The sequence below is a fragment of the Botrytis byssoidea genome (assembly GCF_014898295.1).
Source record: "Botrytis byssoidea strain MUCL 94 chromosome Unknown BBYS_009, whole genome shotgun sequence".
In the NCBI taxonomy this organism is placed as follows: Eukaryota; Fungi; Ascomycota; class Leotiomycetes; order Helotiales; family Sclerotiniaceae; genus Botrytis; species Botrytis byssoidea.
Window position 1 is genome coordinate 1625676 of NW_024065850.1, and position 12406 is coordinate 1638081.

The 12406-nt window shown below is 42.7% G+C and overlaps 4 protein-coding genes across 4 annotated transcripts; 2 read left to right on the top strand and 2 right to left on the bottom strand.

The window, feature by feature from the left end:
• Positions 1-592: 592 nt before the first annotated feature.
• Positions 593-4962, top strand: EAE97_005624 (uncharacterized protein; the record flags this gene model as incomplete). The annotated part of the gene is made up of 6 exons (XM_038876136.1): positions 593-655; positions 715-898; positions 957-1725; positions 1788-3302; positions 3355-3597; positions 3651-4962. 6 exons carry the CDS (start codon positions 593-595, stop codon positions 4960-4962), a joined length of 4086 nt encoding a protein of 1361 aa, XP_038733473.1.
• Positions 4963-6512: 1550 nt separating this feature from the next.
• On the top strand, positions 6513-8536 carry EAE97_005625 (uncharacterized protein; the record flags this gene model as incomplete). Its single annotated transcript, XM_038876137.1, has 2 exons — positions 6513-7025; positions 7133-8536. The coding sequence occupies 2 exons, from the start codon at positions 6513-6515 to the stop codon at positions 8534-8536; spliced, it is 1917 nt and encodes a 638-aa protein (XP_038733474.1).
• EAE97_005626 (uncharacterized protein) lies at positions 8522-10363 on the bottom strand. Its single transcript, XM_038876138.1, has 4 exons — positions 9683-10363; positions 9396-9630; positions 9121-9350; positions 8522-9069 (listed from the first exon to the last, which is right to left on the bottom strand). Exons 1-4 carry the CDS (start codon positions 10298-10300, stop codon positions 8695-8697), a joined length of 1458 nt encoding a protein of 485 aa, XP_038733475.1. The 5' UTR covers positions 10301-10363; the 3' UTR covers positions 8522-8694.
• Positions 10364-11019: 656 nt separating this feature from the next.
• Positions 11020-11691, bottom strand: EAE97_005627 (uncharacterized protein; the record flags this gene model as incomplete). The annotated part of the gene is made up of 1 exon (XM_038876139.1): positions 11020-11691. One exon carries the CDS (start codon positions 11689-11691, stop codon positions 11020-11022), a length of 672 nt encoding a protein of 223 aa, XP_038733476.1.
• Positions 11692-12406: the final 715 nt, after the last annotated feature.

The window sequence follows — 12406 nt, forward strand, 5'->3', positions numbered from 1 at the left end:
GTTTCAATCATCAAAGTCCAGTGTTTGGTTCAAGATTGGTTTGATTTTCCACTTCCGATCTCCTGAGGGTTGCAGAAGGCACTTTCCAGTTTAGGAACTCTACAAATGTTGATTCACAATGCAATCTCACTATCATTTATCTTGCCCAGATGTTTGCCGAGGTTCAAGGCAACAAATCAATCAATCTTCGAATGTTTTGTGACCCATATGCATGATTGCTTCAGTTGGACACCATCCCCATGTATAAATTTCACAGCTTGCTCCACGCTGGGTGAGCTTCTGACCAGCAAGTGGCTGGTCAAGTCACGGCAGGTTTTTTTTCCATGCACGACAGCTCGGCTTTATGACAGTGTCACTTCCCTTATCAGCGATATTCATCCTAAATATCTCACCAGGCCGATCTACCCCGCACATCAACGTGATAAGGGAGTGTAGCATGGAAGAATACCGGTTCTATCAAGATGATGACGCTCGAGAAGATATGAGAAGTTGAGGTTGTCTACCCAAGAATTATTTAAAGTTCTTTGTCGAATTTCTCTCCAGGCAAATATCTCAGACGCCCTACCACAAGAAAGAAGAGCAAACCCTCAGTATGGGAGACGCAGGCATAATTCCCGGCCAAACCAGAGGCTATCGCTTGGGTGTTGATGTTGGAGTACGTGGATCGATACTTAACAACTGGAAGTATATGTCGCAACTGACAATTGGGCTTAGGGAACATTCACCGACGTATGCGTTTTTACACCAGAGGGCGATACTATACGGACAAAGGTACCATCAACTGGTCAAGATCAAAGCATCGGTGTCAAAAATGGTATCACGCAAGTGCGAAAGAAATTGAAGCATTCGTACAACTGGGATGGACAATTCGAAGGCATTCATCACGGAACTACTGTTGGTATGGACCTATCAATGTTTTATGGAATTTGAAGGAAAATTTCTGATTCTTGAGCCAGGAACAAACGCAGTTCTTGAAGGCAAAGGGGCAAAGGCTGGATTAGTTGTCACAGCAGGTCATAAAGATATTCTGGCTGTACGGAGATCTCAGATACCAGGTGGCCTTGGAGCTTGGATTAATTTCATGCCGCCTGATCCTATAGTTCCTCTTGAATGTACCGTGCAATGCAAAGGAACTATAGGCTATGACGGTCATATTGTTACACCAATCGATGAAGATTCACTTCGCAAGGATCTTGAACGCCTCAATAAACGAAATCTTGAAGCTATCACAATCAGTCTGCTAAACTCTTACCAGAACAGCACACATGAAAAGCAGGTGGCAAAGATTTCGAAGGAGATTCTCGGTCCTGATGTTGAGATAATCTGTTCAAGTGATGTGTTATCAGAGATGGGAGAATATGAGCGTACTGTGACAGCAAGTGCTAACGCCATCGTTAAGCCAGTAGTCAAGAAGTACTTAGCTAACCTCCAAACCCTTCTTGCTGATGATAGCGACACTATTCGGATCTTGAAAAGTGATGGCGGTCTTACCACATTAGACTTGGCTGGCGATCTACCCGTCAACATTCTAATGTCTGGACCAGCAGGGGGTGTTCGAGGCGTCGCAGATATTGTGGCTAAGAAAACGAAATATCGAAATCTGATAACATTGGATATGGGTGGCACTTCAACCGACTGTGCACTCATTTCTGATGGAACTCCTGCGATTCGCAGAGAGACGGCTATCGACAATCTGACAGTAAGAGCTCCATCAGTGGACGTCAAGTAAGTCTTATTTTGCCCATCATGCCATCATGCCATCATGCCTCTTAGTTAACCATCATCAGGACTGTTGGTGCAGGTGGTGGATCAATAGCACAATACGTTGAATTGACATCTACAATGCGCGTAGGTCCAGAATCGTCTGGGGCAGATCCTGGGCCTGCTTGTTATGGGAAGGGTGGAAATAACGCGACTGTGACTGACGCAAATGTTGTACTTGGGTATCTTCCAGATAAACTTCTCGGTGGAGATTTTCCACTTGACATTGCAGCTGCGAGGATTGCGGTCCAAAACGTTGCCAAGCAGATGGGATTATCGATAGATGAAACCGCTCAAGGCATCTATAACTTGGTTAACGAGAAGATGTACAACGCTTTACACAACGTTTCCGTTGAACAAGGTTATAATCCCGAAGACTTCTCACTAGTTGCATTCGGAGGAGCTGGTCCTCTGCATGCGAATGCAGTAGGAAAATTACTAGGAGCTTGGCCAGTTATTGTTCCACCTGCTCCAGGTGTTTTGTGTGCACAGGGTGATGCCACGACAAAATTGAGCCATGAGCAGTCTATTTCTTACATCAAACTTCTTACGGATGCCACACAAAGTGATATCTTCGATGCTCTAACTGAACTAAGGGCAAGGTGCCAAGATGTAGTTCTTAAAGCATTAAGCCAGTCGACCCCTCTGAAAGTCGAGTACGAAGCAGATCTCAGATACAAAGGCCAGGCTTTGACAATATCCATCCCACTTCTAGTAGAAGATTTTGCACTTGATTCGTTGAACTTCATCAAAGCGATCAAAGAACGATTTCACACAGCTCACGAACAGCAATATAGCTTCTGTCTTCCCGATTTCGAATTGGAAATGATGCGACTTGGTACAATTGTTACAGATGATTCTACGGACGTGGAACTTAATTCTATCGAAATTGCTCCTCTTGGTAGCATCCACACACCTCCACATGATGCTATCATTAGTCGAAAAATGATTAGTACCGATGGAAAAATGATGGAAGCGATATTTTGGGAAAGATCCAAGATCACGAAAGCTGGATATAGGGTTCAAGGACCTTGCGTGGTATCCGAAATGGATTCCAATACTCTCGTACTTCCAGGCTTTTATGGCGAAATTGATACTTTTGGAAACATCCTTATCTTTCCAGATGAGGATACAAAGTTAACGTCTGATATCGCCCATCATGATTGGGAAAGCGCTCAAGACCTCGTTCAAAAGTCACCATTAATTCCGACTTTGATCTCCTCTTCATTGCAGTCAATTAGGAATGAAATGGATACGCTTATGCTAAGATGTAGTATGTCACCTGCCATTCGAGATCAACAAGACGAATTCAATGTCATCACGAATAAGAAAGGACAGATGTTAGTGGGCCAATTTGGTAGCTTTATTACTCAGTTCCTTCAATCATGGAAAGGAACTGTTGAGGAGGGTGACGTTTTCGTCACAAATGATGTTTATGAAACTAGTGGTGCTATAAGTCATCTCAATGATGTGATTGTACTTCTTCCGATCCATTACAAAGGGGATCTCGTGGGCTGGGCGGCAAACTTCGGACATATGACGTATGTTATTTTTCCGACTCTCAGGTACCATCAACTAACTGATGATCAATAGTGATGTTGGAGGAACGGTACCAGGAAGTATGTCTATTAACTCTACTTCTATCTTCGAAGACGGGATTCAGATACCCACCGTAAAACTTTACTCTCAAGGTGTATACAATGCAGCGATTGTCGAAGTATTCTGTCGAAATTCTCGTCAACCGGATTGGTTTCGTAGTGATTTGACCGCGCTTGTTGCTGCTTGTAGAACGGCAGCTACTAGAGTCTGCGAGCTGAACGAACGATTCGGTCCTAAGTAAGTCATGTGGATCACAACTTTACTGCAGTATAACTGATTTCTATATCTAGTGTATATAGTGCCTCTTGCGACGAACTTCTCGCACGAAATCGCTCAGGTATTATGAAACTCATTGAGACTCAGATCGATGACGAGGAAAGCACATTCACTGATTTCATCGACGATGATGGTCAAGGTGTTGGACCTTATGCAATCACCTGTTCCATGAAAAAGACAAATGGAAAACTGGTATTCGATTTCAATGGTACTTCTCCGCAAGCCGAAACAGCTATCAATTTCTATCTCTCCATTACTATGTTTAAGATGTTCGTCGGGTACTACTTACTAGCAGTATTCGATCCCTATTGTGTCGTCAATGATGGATTTCATGATATGCTTGAAGTTATTATACCCGAAGGAACTATACTTCGTCCCGTACGCCCAGCCCCTGTTAGCTGTCGTACTCATCTTATGGGCCGCACAATGGATATCATCCAAGCTCTCATGGGTCAGCGGTCGCCTCAATATAGTGCTGCTGCTGGATTTTCAGACTCTCCACATTTCTTCTACTCCGGTTTCAAACCTAATGGTGAATGGTATCAACTCTACCAAATTGGCTTTGGAGGTGTTCCAGCCCGTCCCATTGGCGATGGTCCAGATTGTCATTGCTTGTTTCCGGCTATTAAATCTGTGCCCGCTGAGGCTATTGAGCTTAACTTCCCATTGCGAATCGAAGCAAATGAATCACTTGCCGATACTGGAGGCGCAGGATTTCATCGTGGTGGTAATGCACAAAGAACCTTGTACCGATTTTTGGCGAAAGGAGAATTTAGTCTTCATGATGATAGGTGGTTCACGAAACCGTGGGGAATTAGCGGAGGGAAACCAGGCATGAGATCTTGGAAGAAACTGCATTTGGTGAATGGAGAGCAAAAAATGTTGCAAAGTAAGTGTGATCATGTCAAGGTAGTTCCCGGGGATTTGTTAGAATGGGTCACCTGGGGAGGTGGAGGACTGGGTGATCCTATCACGAGACCGGCTGAGAAAGTTGCGTTGGAGGTTGAGAGGAAGTTGGTTACAATTGACGGGGCTAAGAGGAATTATGGAGTCGTAGTTAATGAGGATGATTTCTCTGTCGATAAGGAGGAAACAGAAATTTTGAGGAAAAAGATGAAGAAATCGAATGAGGGAGAAGGTGTAGGTTACAACTACAACAGAGGTGGTACCTTGGAGCAATTGAGAGAACGATGCGAGGAGGAGACGGGATTGAAAGCTCCTGTTCCACAATGGGAAAATGATCCATATGGACCACATACTGGACTAGAGTATGTGCAAGAATGGTTCAAGGAGAAAAGGGAAATTAGAGGTTGGAATTTACAGTGATGAATGTAGGCGAACTGTCTCTAGCTCCGTTATATTGATATCAATTCTATTTGAACATATTGGGTAAATCAAGTCTAACTATCCACGTCTATAGCCTGTGTATCGACTTGTTTTAGATGAGACAAAGACCTGAGTGCTACTCCATAAGCAAATTTGAGATGAGCCCCCACTATCTTCTTGCATACATCCATATCATATCCACAACCCCCACCGGATAAATCGCTGCAACTCATATTGATTGACCCCATGTTTTCTTGCAATTTGAGATATATACTGGTACATTTATACATCAATCAGAGATAATCTCCAAGCGTTTGTGGTTTAGTGGTAAAATCCATCGTTGCCATCAGTCTCTCATGTGCGAGAGTTGAATAACCTCGATGGGCCCCGGGTTCGATTCCCGGCGAACGCATTGATCTTTTGCTTTTGAAAAATACGTATCTAATTAATTCGTGGATTTGTTGTCGACTCTTGTAGTTGTGCTCGTTGGGTGGTTGTCGAGGATTGATTTGATGAGTGAAAATCTTCGTGTTGAACCTTTCTTGAAGAACCGAGAGACGCTTTGACCTCTTTTCTTTGTAATTGTTTTTAGGTGGAGAATATACTAAGCTTCTGGTATCCAATTGCGTGTCTCGAGCGTGTATGCCTCTCTACACTCATCAATTTTCACATGCGGGGATAACATGTTAAACATTATTTTTGTTATCAAAATGACATAAGCTACGAACAATGACAGTTACGTCGTTTAGTTGCTGTTATGCCCCTTCCCTCTCTTTCTCATCAAACAAATTGTCCGCGCGCCGGACTTTGCCCTTGTAGAAAGAAATATTGAATATCTTTCCTACCGACAGATATTTTCTAATTTGAACATATGGTTGAGCTCACATGTTCGAAGAGTTTACCAATTTTATTCAACCTTACCTGTGTATTATGCCCTCATACATCCTACCTCGAAGCTAACTGACCTCACTATCTATCATCCATGACCTCCCTCACCTTGTCAAGTTGTGCATTATATGCTTAGCACGGCCAATCACCATCATAAATCATATCTGAAAATCGATAATCATAACTTCCACTTATTGATATCGTGGTATTCAATTGGAGCATTAAATGGCGTCGTCGATGGTTATAAGACGATGGCGAAACGCGCTCTCCATGGAACATCTCCTCAAGATTGATGACTTTTTTCTGGAATATAGATCTCACTCGACAATAGCCCCCTCTTTTAATAAGCGAAACTTCTATGGAAAGTGCAAAGGTAGCGGTTAAGGATCACGATACAACTTGCTTGTCCTTGTCAATCCTTTGTGTTCTCTTTGACATACTATCATATATAAAGAATCTAGTGAGGAACCAGATGCGGCCTGATTTTTGAATGAATCAAGAGGTTCCTTTGTCGGAGGTGCTTATCAAAGCTCGATATTTCTTTATGGTGAAGCATTGAAAATCACATTTTTCAAATCTTTAGAATATTTATTTGATCCCAGTTATACTTCCAAAGTAGAATATCACATCTCTCATCACTATTTCATCAAAATAAGCTCGATATGGCAGATGCTTGGAAGTTCCGCTCTCGAATGCCCACCACCTCCATCGCTCAAATACAAATTCCTCCCAATCCACTCCGACGCATCAGCAAACGTAAGCGTGCCACCCGCGTAACAACTAGCGATGGATGCAAAGAATCCAACATCATCAACGAGCTGCGAAAGAAATATGAAATCGACATCGAACACCCTCCTTGCTATCCTCCCCAGTTCATTCTTCCTCAACCACCTATCCCCCGCCCAGAATCTGACAAATTGAATAGCAAAACAAGACTTGAGATGGAAAGAAGACAGTTCGCGCCATTGACTGCTGATTGGGTTTGGAGAGTCTTGACAGAAATGTACAAAGTGGATGAGAAAATATGGGGGAAATGGGCAGTTGATTTGGATGGTATGAAATTGGCGAAAGGTGATTGGAGGTATCTTTTGAAGGCTCACTATCTTTCATGGGAAGAGACCGGTGCAATGGAAGATCACGAGCTTGGCCATATCACGAACACTATTGCCGATTTGGTAAGTTGGCTTTCATAAAGTTTTCCAAGCTAGTGATGTTCATATACTTTACTTGAGTTGAATTTGAACATTTGAAGATTATTGCTGATGTGAAAAAATATGATTAGTATGTTTACATGGCTTGCGACTACAGGAACAGAGCAATAGCAAGAACACTCAGAAGTGGCGATCTAGCTGGTGACACACCAACCAAACAAAATGTCAGCTCCATAATGATTGATTCTGACAAGTTGTATTGGGATCAAGATAAAGGCCGCCTGGTGAGGCAAGGAGTGGATGAAAATGGGGAGCCTATTCGTCGGCTCGTCGAGCAAGACTTTCCCAAAGCTTGGGAAAAGACCATGAAGGCATTGGCACAGTATGATGATGAAACATTTGCGAATCTTGACTATATTGTGATTCCACACGAATTCAACGCCTTCCATACACAATGCATAGGAATAGCACCAAAGCAAAGGTTTGTCTTCCACATCGACAACTCCGGTCTGTCGGAACCCAAATTTGAAAGTACGTTAGACGATGAAAAGTACGGAGCTTACTATCATTCGTTTTTTCAAATGTCTTTAATTGAAGCTATCATATACACAAGATTCGATAAAGGAGAAGTTGACACCGCCGAGTGGCCATTGTACGGGCAGTGGTCCTACCGCACCGATCATGCACAGCCCGACAATAGAACGACAGACAACAGTCCCAATGCAACTCGACAGAATGATACCTACAACTGCGCTGTGAATACCATGGCCAGTGCCGTGAACTTGATATTTGGATATGATATGGCTTGCTATGCATCTGGAAAAGATCTTTCCCCCGTCCCTGGAACAACAGGAAAGAGAATAAGAGTCGCGGCTGAATTTTTAAATGGGGGGTTCAACTACCCATTTAATTATCCATTGTTCAAAATCCCAACAAATTTACAAGAGATCATTATTGATGAAACTTACAAGCAAAATATTCGACCTCCTCCGGCCCTGAGGCCACGGAAAGATCAGGATGGAAATTTCATAGACGAATTTGATGATGAAGACACAGAGGATGAAGCGGACCCAGAAACAGAAGAGGAGGAAGAAGAGAAAGATCCCCGAGCAGAATCTCGAACAAAGGTCAAAAAATCCACTAAATTCAAAAAGGTCAAATGGCATGGCCAGCCCGCTCTGGATTGGGATCCTGGAGAGCCACATCCGTCAGGACCAGGATCTACAGACAACGATTTACCAATACGAACTCTTTGGCCTGCTCAAATGGATCCTACTAGAACAGGGAAATGTGGCATTATATACCCGATCACAAACCCGCGCTTCTCGGGTCCAATGTACGATGATGTATTTGAGTGCAAGAGGGCAGCCATATTCCTTGAAATGAAGGGATGGGAACTGTGGGAGAAAATGCCATTATTTTTGTTCAAGCGTTGGATGGAGAATGTAATGGCAGGTAGAGAGCATGAAGAGATGTCCCCATGGGTGGAAGTGCTCAAGCTTGATGGACCTGTTTTCTCCGAGACAAAATACTGATGAACGGAAGCGAAGATGCTTAACAAGACTTTTTGACTTTTTCCGAACAGTCTTTTCAGAAATTGTGCTCTCAGATGTTACTGATTCTAAATTTGTTTGCGTTTGAATAAATACATTGCTCATATTTTCTCATTGAACCTACACTACAAATCACTATCTCAAGTCTTCATGAAATAATTATTCAAGGTGTTTTTCTGTGGTGACTTGCCGACTTTCTTTGTCGATGCGTCTTGCTCCGACTTTTCGGCTTTTTCACCGACCTTCATTAACTCACATAATTCTTCGAATTCGGCAAAATTGACAATTCCACCCGAGGCCTCCTTGTGGCCACGAGCAAAGTTCTCTCCTAGTCTTTCAACTAAATCTGTAGTATCCAAATTGGCTACTGCTTTTAATGACTCGATAATATTGACTGGTGGATCGCGACCTCGCGCACATCTAGCAATCCGACATGAGAAATTTACTTTGCCAGGCAGGTAGCCATAATTGGCCACCATGACTATTTCTAGGGCTTTAGATTTCAAGAAGCCGGCCTTTGTAGAATGGTTAGTGAGACGGAATGATTTCAGTGACTCAACACATACCCATCGCGTAGCAATAACCGGGTGGACTTGAGCTTCGCTTTCCATTTTCAATACCGCAATTTTCCCATCTTTACTGAATTTTGGTGGCGTATGAGTCTGTTTTTCAACTTCTTCGTTGATCTCGCGTCTTGCTTCTGCGAGCCTCTTATCTGTCATGATTTCCTTTGGATCTTTGGCTCCGAGTAATGCTTTCCAAGCAGTAATAACATCATAAGTACCAGTTCTTCGTGCTATAGAAGTTCAGCGATTGAGATTTAGAAATCCATTGAACATACGAGCGTTAATCAAAGAAACACAATCATTAATGAGCTTTTTGGTATGTTTCTTAAAAGTATCTTTCATATCGGGAAATGGGGGTAACCATTTTACGGTATTCCCCAGATCTCCATGTGTTCCTATTGTGCAAAGATAGCCACATTCTTGAGCAATATCAGAATGAACTTCTTTACAAATCTCGTAGGCCATGAGAGCTGTCGTTGGGACTGGAGGGCAATGGCAGCCTGAGACAACCTCGCCTCGTATGTTAGTATCTTTGCCACAAGAAGGATCTTTTATACCTTACAGTCGCATTTTTGGGAAAGTCATCACTTAAGTGATGATCAATGATCATACATTTCGCACTCTCGTCATCAATGACAGGTAAACCACCTCGACTTCCTTGGTCTAAAACAATGACATATCTAGGTTGCATTTCTGCCATTGCCTTTCTTTCGTATTCTTCATGGATATTCGAACCTTTCCGCACTAAATGAACACTCAAATTCTTTTCTTCCAGTCCGAGTTTTATCAAAGTACGATACATGATTACCCCAGCACTCAATCCATCTGCATCTTTATCCGGCACAATAAGAGTGGGTTTTTGAGCCGTCGCGCATTCTCGGATGAATTTGTAGGCAGATTCTAGCTGATCACGTGGCGCGGGCCAAATCTCTTCGCCTGCGGAAGTACGACGGACAGGAGTATTGCAGTAATCATCGATTTTGATGGCCTTTTTTGGCGACTCTGATATGGTTTCGGCCTTTCTCTTAATTCCACGATCCATTGTAGGAACTTGAAGAATTAGATTTAAAGGGCTGGGGCGTATTGATAATTTTGCAGACAAACTATTGATCCAAGGCCTAGCGGAAGCGGTATGATATGGAAGACTTCTTCGAGCCAAGTTACGGAGAACAAAAAGCATCGATAGGCTTCAAATGTACACAAAAGAGGGTGAATACAAAATTTATATGTAGAGAATGGTTTACATATAATCCGTGTACAATATAAAATGAAAATGGTGGTTTTGCTTTGCTGAAGAAAGTTCGCGATGGTCAAGGGGTTCAGGTTAATCATGACGTAATCCATAATCCATCGGACTAACCAAGCCACCGAATCTCCCTTCTTTTCACAATACCATTCAATACCTTTGCCGGAATCAATTGTTTATAGAATGGAGAGAATCATGATAAAATTCGATTGACCCCTTTTTGGCTTATGTTTCGCATCAGCATATCGGTTTGTTGTTCCATGTTAAATCGTCCATAACACAATTCGCATGGAATGTGATGTGATGTACGTACAGGCCGGCGATGGTTGCCGTCGCACTTTAGGGAAGGTTAGCATAACAAATGATCTCGTGCGTAGCATTTGATATGAGAGATGAGGAAGACTATAATCTAGGGGATAACAGGGAGCACTCCTCAGGTCCTTTCTACAATTGGGTTCAAATGATACATCTCACTAATTATATTTTCATTCACAAGCTTGCACATTTGAAGATTCGGTACGTTCATTTCATTTTTACAAAAGGCAAAGTTTTTCCATTTTTTTCTGTTTTTCTAGGGGTTTTCTATCGAATCGAGGAATCAAGATCACCGAAGAGTGCAATCTATCTATCTATGCCGTGAAGGAAGGTGAGTTTTACAGTCGACTTTGTGTTGAGACTGAGAAGTCGCGAATGAGTGACTGGGTCACCCCATTCTCAGACATTCTTCCCGTACAACACTCTAGACCCTGCTCCGTTCGCTCGATCCGGCATTGGGATGCTGTGAAGCACCATCCTTCGCTTGATACAAGTGACAAGTCATCGACATTTCCGCATTTTGGATATCTGGGATGAATCCCCGCGTCACTGAGTCTATCGCGGAACTCATCATGTCGCTGTTTGAGAAATTGAAGCTCCTCCAATTGCTGTGAAAGTTTGAGAGTGGAGTACGAATCATCCATGAGCTTTGAATGTTTCTTGATCAACTGTTGATGTGCTTTCCAAAACAACTGGAATTGATGGATGTTGCAGCGGCAATCCTCGCACTCGCAGCCCTCAACTTTGGGGATCTCCCGGCGATCCGCAATAACCTTGGATCTATCATCGCAGAGCTGCGGTCGCACGAGGATTTTGCTGGTGGGGACATTTGATGACAAGTCCGCCGCATATTCCTCATCGACTGATGTAATACAGAACTGCTCGTAGCAGAGATCACAGGTGCAATCCTTTGGTGTTTCATTCTTTCCGTGAGCACTCTGATCTAGAATGTCGTTATTGAGCTTGGCGTGGATGGGCCAATCGATCTGGAAATTGATGAATCTAGGCATCTTGTCGATTCCCTGGCTAACTTGTGAAGTTATTCTTCCTGAAAAAAATCGTGGTGGATTTGTTTTTGGAAGTTAGAATGTTGAGTTATGAAGATATAATAGCCCTGATATATAAATGTGATGCTTAATGAGGATGAGATGAGTTGCAATTGATATGGGAGGATCAACGTCTTCCTGATATACCTTCGTAAAAATACTTGTTCAAACTTTGTTCAATTGTCAATCAGACAAGTTTGAGCCGCATGTAAGAACGGAAACAGGATAAAAATGGCAGTGTCTCGAGCGACTTCACTGCCACATTGTCCCCAACGCGATGCTTGGCGAGAACAATAGGCATTGTTCAATATGATCGAGTTAGAAGCATCCTGTTCCTGATCTGTACCCAGAGTCAAACTAAAAATACCTTTATCCCGTACCTTTGTTCCCCCGAGTTAGGCAGTTCCATCTCTTTCAACTTAGTGCACATCGGATCGTTATCATCAATCAATTTAACCAACCCAAATTTTATGTAATCCTTCTCCAAAATAATATCTCCTGCATTTTTTCAAAATTCTTTTTCAGGATGCACACTTGAAACATAAGAGGTTGAGAAAGTACCAAGAATATAATGTTACCAATTGTTTTCCGTTTGGAAATCTGTCAAAATGGGCATTTCATATGTGCAACATCAACCTCAACAGGTGCGAGTGACCAGGTATCTTGACCTTTGGGTACT

What these genes read in the sequence shown, in the direction of transcription:
- EAE97_005626 (XM_038876138.1), bottom strand. Translation starts at nt 10,300, where the DNA reads ATGCTTTTTGTTCTCCGTAACTTGGCTCGAAGAAGTCTTCCATATCAT. An exon ending in ACTTTCCCAAAAATGCGACT is followed by an intron (nt 9,631 to 9,682) that starts GTAAGGTATAAA and finishes ATACGAGGCGAG; the next exon opens with GTTGTCTCAGGCTGCCATTG. An exon ending in CGGTTATTGCTACGCGATGG is followed by an intron (nt 9,070 to 9,120) that starts GTATGTGTTGAG and finishes CATTCTACAAAG; the next exon opens with GCCGGCTTCTTGAAATCTAA.